At 45.7% G+C, this 8919-nt stretch overlaps 1 protein-coding gene across 2 annotated transcripts in view; it reads right to left on the reverse strand.

The window, feature by feature from the left end:
* LOC109923216 (urokinase plasminogen activator surface receptor) overlaps positions 1-8393 on the reverse strand; it is a 13374-nt gene extending 4981 nt beyond the window's left edge. The window contains exons 1-3 of one of the 2 annotated variants that reach the window (XM_048620538.1): positions 7876-8391; positions 2953-3069; positions 389-526 (exon numbers count right to left, since the gene is read on the reverse strand). In XM_048620538.1, the coding sequence (XP_048476495.1) occupies positions 389-526; positions 2953-3069; positions 7876-7939 (319 nt within the window). In that variant the 5' untranslated portion in view covers positions 7940-8391. Of the gene's footprint in view, positions 1-388; positions 527-2952; positions 3070-7875 lie in introns of both variants that reach the window. The other variant, XM_048620537.1, reaches the window with a different exon arrangement.
* Between the last annotated feature and the right edge of the window lie 526 nt (positions 8394-8919).

Consider the following 8919-nt stretch of genomic DNA (forward strand, 5'->3'; position numbering starts at 1 on the left):
GAGTGTTCGATGGGGACAGTGTAGAGGGAGCCTTACTCTGTATCTATGCCCGTGCTGTCCCTGTCCTGGCAGTGTTTGATGGGGACAGTGTAGAGGGAGCTTTACTCTGTATCTAACCCCGTGCTGTCCCTGTCCTGGGAGTGTTTGATGGGGGGGACAGTGTAGAGTGAGCTTTATTCTGTATCTAACCCCGTGCTGTCCCTGTCCTGGAAGCTTTTGAATGGGAGACTGTAAAGGGGGAATTCCTGTGTCTCTATCCCTGGCAGTCTCTGATGGAACTTGATGGGGAATTTGCAGGATTGATGTGTCTCAGTCACGATATTATGAAACCGATGATGGAATGAATCTAATTGGATCTGGATCGGATTGCGACACATTGTAACCTTACCCGCAACTGTCTGATCATTACAGAGATTGAAGTCACAGCATCTGCTGCTCTCTGATAGGATCACAGATCCAGTGTTCAAGGAAACAGGATCCCAACATGATCCACAGGAATTTCTGATCACCTGGTTGGGCTTTCCAGCTGGAAACAAGCAAAGATCACATCAGCGATTTCACATAGGCTGACCGACAGTAAGATAGAGAGAACGGGGATGAAGGAGAAGAAAGAGAGGGAGAAGAAGCAAAAGGCTGCCAATGAGAGAGAGAGAGAGAGGAGAATGAGTGAAAGGGATTTAAAGTGAAGAAGAGATGTGGAAGAAAAAGGCAAGAGAGAAGGAAATGTGAGAAAAGAAGCAGAGAAAAAGAGGGGGAAAGGAGACAACATTTCCCACAGAGTTCAAAATGGTTTAAACCCTCTGTAGCTTTCAATTAATAACTAAATGGGTTACTTGTCAAGACTTCACTTTAAGATTCTTACTGCAACTAAAATCACCATTGATTAAACAATGTCTTTCCTTTGGCACTTATATGTCAAACTATGACAATTTTCACCCAACTAAGAAAAAAACATGACTGAAACTACAGTAAATGTTAAAGTCTGCATAATTTTACCAGACCATAGGAGAGAGATGACTGGTAGTGGTTTAACCTGAGGGTTACCATGCCTGAAGGAAGGGGAGAGACTGAGAAGGAGAATCCTTCATGGTAACCTCAGCCGGTGTGGGAATTGAGCCCATAATGTTGCCATCACTCTGCATTACAAACCAGTTTTGCAGCCAACTAGCTATATATAGTGCTGTTACAGTAGACACACAATTCAAAATAATTCCTAGCTTCCTAGGTATTACTTCCATTCATTGTGTTTTCCAACTTGGAATGGTTGAACTTCCGAACTGCCTTCCGTGATGCAAGTTTTTTTGGAAATTTCTCCCTCCACATAAAGTTAGGTAAATCTTCCAAGTTTGTCTTAATTCCTTGTGAACTTGATTTTTCTCAATACAAGCTCCAATTCTCATAGCTGCGTGGTAAGCTGTAACTTGTTGCTGCCTACACTTGCTCTCTCTCTCCCAGATCTTGACAAACTAATTGTGTCGCTGTGTTTGTTGGAGTATATTACAAACACTTCCACTCTCAAAGACCAATTCTATGATAATGTGAATCACACGGGCCATATATCCAGGTAGAAAAGTCATTGCCCTTCATTGCGAGCCCAATTCTCTTTCATCCTGGATCTAAGTGGGCAGCTTAAAAGCACAATTGGTTATAACTTGAACTTCACAGAACTTTGAAAGGAGTTTGGAGACTAACAATCTATTCGCTGTCAGCACACAAGCTACTGTCATTGATTCCTAGTATCATCACCTTGTCCATTCTTCCTCCTCTAATCTCAAATAATCAAACCAGACGGCTTGCTGTTAGTCAGAGTTCAAAATGGATCACATGAAGCCCTTTATTTTTCATCTCAACCTAGAAAAATCTCATTGCCAGGACAGAGAAAACATGGCAAGGAGATAAAAGGTGAGAGTGAAAGCAAGCAAGAGAATGTCAGAAAGACAAGAGAGAGAGAAATAAAATGGAACAAGAGAGTAAGAACAGAAGGTTAAAGGAGAAAAAATGAGCATAAGAGAGAGAGAAAAAAACTGGAAGAGGAATGAAGAGTTAGAGATACACAGGAGAAATGGGACAGTTAACTTTACTAATCGAAGCTAATTGAGTTTAAGAGCAGGGAGGTGATGCTGGAGCTGTAAATGTAACGACTTAATGAAGTAAACTGGGTGGACCTCATAGAATATGAGTTCTCTAAATGGGGCTGTTAATCTGGTCCAATCAGGGAGTCCTGGCTGACAGATAGAAACAGGAGGGTCAGAGGTTCTGTTCTCTCTGGGAGCTGGCTCTGAGGGAGCTGGGTCAGTGTCAAATGTAACACACATGTAAATAAACGGTAACTCGGTGAGGGATACCAGCCTTGATTGAATTACTTTAGTATAAAAGGTTGGTTAGGCCATAGCTAGAGTCTTGTGTGCAGTTCTGGAGTCCACATTACAGGAGGGATGTAACGGCGCTAGAGAAGGTGCAGAGGATGTTGCCTGAGATAGAGAGTTTCAGTTACAAAGAGAGAATGGACAGACTGGGGTTGTTTTCCTTAGAGCATACAAGACTGACGGGAGACATGATAGAGATATGTAACATTATAAGGGGCACAGATAGGAAGAATGGCTTCCCATTGATGGAGGGATCAATGACTGGGGGGGGGGGGGGGGGGGGAGATTGAAAGGAAGGGGGTGTAGGTTTAGAGGGGGTGTGAGGAACAACTTTTCGCCCAGAGAGTGGTAGGAATCTGAAACTCACGGCCTGTAAGCGTGGGAGAGACAGAAACCCTCAGTACATTGAAGAAGTATTCAGATCTACAATGTCAAGGCTGCGGGTCAAATGCTGGAAAATGGGATCAGATTAATTAGGTGGTTGTTTTCGACTGGCGCAGACCCGATGGGCTGAAGGGCCTCGTTTTGTTTTTGCGCTGCAGACCTCTACAACTCTTTGACACTAAAATTCAACAGGAAGTATCACCCAAAATTATGCTGATTGACGTGGTTTGGCAGGTATTTATTCCTGAAAGGCAGGTCACTTGTTGCAGACTGCATTCACCAGAGGTGGAGGAACATTGATGACAGGTCAAAGGTCGCACTGAGGAAAAAGAAGCAACAGGTCGAAATGAGTCAAATTAACAATTCCAAGCTCGAATCCAGAACTCAGAGCAACCCCTCCTTAGATTTGGTTTGATTTATTATCGTCACATATACAGCGAAAAATATTCTTTGCGTGTTAACCATATCAACCATACCTTACATGAGTACGTCAGGGTAATATGCAGAATATAGTGTTACAGCTACACAGAAAGCTCAACTCTAATGTAGAGTCATAGAGTTATACTGCACAGAAACAGACCCTTCAGTCCAACTTGTCCATGCCGACCAGATATGGTAAACTGATATCCCCCCCCACCGCACATCTCCCATTTGCCAGCATTTGGCCATATCCCTCTAAATCCTTTCTATTCATGTAATCATCCAGATGCCTTTTAAATGTTAGAGAAACACAGGCAGCATCAAAGGAGCAGGGAAGGCTGAAGAAGGGTTCTGACCCAAAACATCAACTTTCCTGCTTTTTCTGATACTGCCTGGCCTGCCGTGTTCCTTCAGATGCACTGACTCCAGCATCTGCAGTTCTTGCTATCTCCTTTTAAATGTTGTAATCGTACCAGCCTCCCTTGCTTCGTCTAGCCATTCGCTCCACCACCCGCTGCATGAAAAAGTTGCCCCTCAGGACCCTTTTAAATCTTTCCCCTCTCACCTTAAACCTATGTCCCTCTAGTTTTAATATATATTTTAATGTGCAAGTGAATCATTTACAAGTCTGATAACAGCATCACAGACCATTGGTAGCGAACCTCTGAGAATTTGGGTCCAACTGCACTCATTGTAGCCATGGGGAAGAGTTTCCACAGCACACAGAGAGAGGTCATTCCTCCCATTGGGTCCATGCGGGTTCCCACTGTGGGGTGATTTGGACAGCTGTTCTTTAACTGTAGCCTTGTGGTTTATTTCCATCAAGTTTCTATTTAAATCTCAGAACGCTCTGACAGATGCTACTCCTACACCACTCTAGTGAGTTCCAGGTTGTTGCCACTCACTGTCTGAAAATGTCCCCCTCTCACAATCGTCTATGTATCTCATGCACAAAATGTTAAATCTGCGTCGCTAGTCCTAGTGCCATCAGCTAATAAAAACAGTTACCTTTCCATCTACCTTATCTCAGTTGGGCGGCACAGTGGCTCAGTGGTTAGCGCTGCTGCCTCACAGTGCCAGGGACCCAGGTTTGATTCCACCCTAGGACGACTGTCTGTGTGGGGTTTGCACATTCTCCCCATGTCTGCGTGGGTTTCCTCCTGGTGCTCCGGTTTCCTCCCACAGCCCAAAGATGTGCAGGTTAGGTGGATTGGCCAAGCTAAATTGCCCGTAGTGCTCAGGGATGTGCAGATGAGGTGGGTTATAGGGGGATGGGTCTGGGGGCGATGCTCTGAGTGTCGGTGTGGACTTGTTGGGCCGAAGGGCCTGTTTCCACACTGTAGGGATTCTAGGATTCCAGGATCTAAGCCTGTCATGATCTTGTGCATCTAGAAAATACCTCTTCTTCAAGTTGAACAAGATATGGTTTCCCCAAATCGTCCTTGCAGCTAAAATCCCTCACCGCTCTGGTACATTTACACATGATATCAAGGATTCTAGATCCTTCCCAGAGATCAGGCAATGATCTCATTGAATGTCAGAACAGGCTTGAGGGGCTGCATGGTCTACTCCTGTTCCTATAAAACTTTTCCATCTGCAGCATGTGGCAATATTTCCCTTCTCTACTCACTTCACATCCGTGACTATTACACTACAAGCTATTACTGGCTGAACAAATCTCCTGTGTTTGAACTAAGTCTTTTACTATTCAGTGCTCCATCTTCGCCTGCCCGGGTTTGAGTCTCATCAGAGAATGTTGTCTCTACTGCAGAAATTCACCAAAGATCCTCAGACAGCACCTTCCAAACCCATGACCACTTCTATCTGGAAGAACAAGTGCAGCAGATATATGGGAAGATCACCACATCCACGTTCCCCTCCAAGTCACTCACCATCCTGACTTGGAACTATATCACCGTTCCTTCACTGTCGCTGGGTCAAAACCCTGGAATTCCCTCCCTAATAGCATTGTGGGTCAACACACAGCAGGAGGAGTGCAGCGGTTCAAGAAGGCAGCTCACCACCACCTTCTCAAGAGCAACTACAGACGGGCAAGAAATGCTGGCCAGCCAGAGATGCCCACATCTCACAAATTAATTAAAAAAAACCGTGTGAACAGTCACAACAGAAGGATCCTGGAGTCTCATTCCCCTGGAACAAAAACAAAGTTGCTGGAAAAGCTCAGCAGGTCTGGAAGCATCTGTGACCTTTCCTCACTCCCCTGGGATCTACCAAACCTGTTTATTTTGTCCACTTCCTCTTTCATTCTGACTCTTTAATTGCTCAGTTTCAGTCCACTTGCCTTTTGAGCTCTTTAACAACCCCATTTGGGTAAACGAGAGGTAGCTGGAATTAACGCAGGGAACTGGGAAGTGGGTGGAAGTATGAGGAGAGGCCACATCAAAGAAAGCTCCCATTCCAACAACAGAGCTTCTCGAAACACAAAGGCAGCATGAAAGCTTGAGCTGAATGAACATGGTGATGTGTGGGCTGTCATGAGGAAAATGTGACCGTGATCACAAATGGTTAAGATCACAGAATCCCGACAGTGCAGAAAGAGGTCGTTCTGTGTATCTAGTTTGCACTAGCTCTCTATCCCACCCTGTTCCCACAAACCCCACATTTACCCCAACCACCTAACCTGCACACGCGGGGACAATTTAGTGTGGCCAATCCACCTAACTTGCATTTTTGGACTGTGGGAGGAACACAGCTTAGCTCTAAAGAGGCGAAATTGTGGATTAAGGCTCAAAAAAACCTCAACTCTGAAACAATTTCATGGTTCTTGTTTCCAAAATAAAAATCTGGGGAAAGCTGCAGCCACAACGATTTCAGATTCTCTCTGGAGGAAGAGAATTGAAAACTCTGACCCGGGGGCCATGGTGAGTTGACAGAGGCCTGGGACCAGAAATGTAACAGATTCTGAGCAAGGTGGGGTGGTGAGACAAGGGCAAAAAGGCAGATGTCACAGGGGGAAGGCAGGAGAGATTAAATTGCAGAAATGTTATTAGTCCTTCAAGGCTGCAGGGAATGGAGTTAGGGCTGGAAAAGGAGCAAATAAACAAAGATGTGCCTGGAGCCAGGTGTGCAGTGGACCCAGAAACAAATTGAAACAAGAAATATAAACAAATTGGGGCAGAGTTCACAGTCTGAAATTGTTGATCTCAATGATGAGTCCAGAAAGCTGTAAAGCGTGGGTAGTTCTATTTCAGCCAACACAAACATGATGGGCCAAGGGCAAATACTGCTGGCCAGCCAACAATACGCACATCCACACAAATGAATAAAAAAAAGGCCTTGATCTGCGCTGTAATCTTCTGATACTTTTGTTCTGACATTTTCAGCTTGTTTCTCTAACCTCTAAAATTGAACTAGAGTTTAATATACTAGAGAAATGTAAAATAAGTCCGCTTTGCTTCAAACACATCACTGTAGATTGTTGTATTTGTCCTGAGGGTTGAACAGCACCTGGAGGTCAGAAAGGACAATCTCAGGGGGGTGGGGAGAATCGTACGGCAGGAACAGAACTTCAGCTGGACGCATCCTTGAGGGTCACACTGAGGGGGTCAGATGGCACTTTACTCTTTCTCGTCTCTCTTCCCTGACAGCCAATCCACAGTGTGAGTTAATCCTGCTGTGTGTAAGAAATGTGTCCCAGAAACTGTCTTCCATGGCTCAGAGCTCCTAGACACGGAACAAAGTCTCGTTTCTAACTGGGTTTAAAGTCAGAGGAAGAACAACGGTGAATGCTGGAAATGGGCTTCAAATCAGAGATTAGCGTAAATCAATGATCTGTTCCTGACTGGAAGTAAACCATCAGGTTCAGGTTTAAGTTCCTTCTATATTGGTAAAGATAAAACAGTATTTGGTAAACATACAACGCTGAGATCCAGAGCAGTGGGAGCAGGGGTATGAGCAGGCCTGTGTCTGCCGCTGTAACCACACAGAATGCACCAGGGTGAAGTGAAAGAAGGGTCTGGGTTAGAAATTATATTTCACCAACAGTGATGACATGGGGAGTGTTGACAAAATGTTAATTTTCATTTTCAGTAACTACATGTATCATACATATATTGGTCAGGAAAGAGTGTAATAGGGGTTAGTGCTGGCAGTGAGAAGAATTTTTTCTGAAGCAGTCTCATCTGAGACTTTATCACTTTCTAATGATGTCTAACCTAGTGTGAATTTCTCAGGACATGTCTTTTATTCCCACTTTGATATCATTTCCCAACTTGCCTTGAAATCGAGGGGGACTGTAAATCTGTTGACAAGAGGGTTTGACCGCACTGAGCATGTTGGGAATGACTCTCCCTCTTAGGAACCCTCATTCCACTCACAGACTCCTGCTACCCAGCCGAGGAGAGGTGAAGAGTGAAGGGTTGTGCTTCAGAGCACCAGTCTGAGGAAGACCAGGAACAGAAACAGAAGTTGTTGGAAAAGCTCAGCAGGTCTGGCAGCATCTGTGAAGAAAATAAAATCAGTTAACGTTTCGGGTCCAGTGAACCTTCCTCAGAGGTAGAGTCTGAGTAAGGGTCACCGTACCCCCCCTGGAAAGGTTAACTATGATGTTTTTTTTCTTCACAGGGGCTGCCAGACCTGCTGAGCTTTTCTAGCAACTTCTGTTTGGGTAGGGTGAGGGGACCACTTCCTGATCCAAACACATAAACACACACAAACACACACATGCACACATTCCAACACATACCTTCCGCAAGCAACGAGCAGAGGAGAACAGTTGGGTATAATATTGTTTGGCTTCTCTGCAACATAATCTGAATTGATCAGGCCCGTTCTCGGTGCGTGCTTTAGGCAACTTCCTGGTAATAAGGGAACGCCTCCAGTTCGCTAGAAAACAATGAAGCTTCAGTTTTTTTTTCTCTTGTGAAAGTCTCCTGTTCAGAATGTCTTAATGCTGATTAACTACTTCCCTCCAGGAATCTGCATGTATTCACACGCCTGATAAAGGGTCTAGGCCCGAAATGTCAGCCTTCCTGCTCCTATGATGCTGCTTGGCCTGCTGTGTTCATCCAGCTCTGCACCTTGTTGTCTCTTGTATTCACACACCCACTGATGACAGGCAGCAAAAGGGGAGTAACTTTGTACACGTTGATCTCCCAGTTGCCCTCAAACACACAGGGCTGAAGGGAAAATACAATCCACTGACCCCAAATCTCACCCCCTCCGTGCAGGAACCTGTGTCTTCACTGAATAAGGGAAAGTGAGTGCATCTCAATATTTCCCAGCCAGACTGGTTTGAGTTCAGGTCGTGACTTGCCCAGTTATGTTCATAAACAGTGATTTCTAACAGCAACAGAAAATACCTCTTGTCAAAATCTGGAGGCTCAGGCTAAAAGTTCCAAATTGACAGGATCATGTACATTGTCAGGTTGAGGCACCCAGAGTCAGTGCTGATGGTGCGTCGCACTGTTGGAGGGTCAGTGCTGAGGGAGCGCCACACTGTCGGAGGGTCAGTGCTGAGGGAGCGGGCACTGTCGGAGGGTCAGCGCTGAGGGAGTGGGCACTGTTGGAGGGTCAGTGCTGAGGGAGCGCCGCACTGTCGGAGGGTCAGTGCTGAGGGAGTGGGCACTGTCGGAGGGTCAGTGCTGAGGGAGCGCCGCACTGTCGGAGGGTCAGTGCTGAGGGAGCGCCGCACTGTCGGAGGGTCAGCGCTGAGGGACAGCCACACTGTCGGAGGGTCAGTGCTGAGGGAACGCTGCACTGTCGGAGGGTCAGCGCTGAGGGAGCGCCG

Source organism: Rhincodon typus, chromosome 47 (assembly GCF_021869965.1).
Source record: "Rhincodon typus isolate 14 chromosome 47, sRhiTyp1.1, whole genome shotgun sequence".
Classification (NCBI taxonomy): domain Eukaryota; kingdom Metazoa; phylum Chordata; class Chondrichthyes; order Orectolobiformes; family Rhincodontidae; genus Rhincodon; species Rhincodon typus.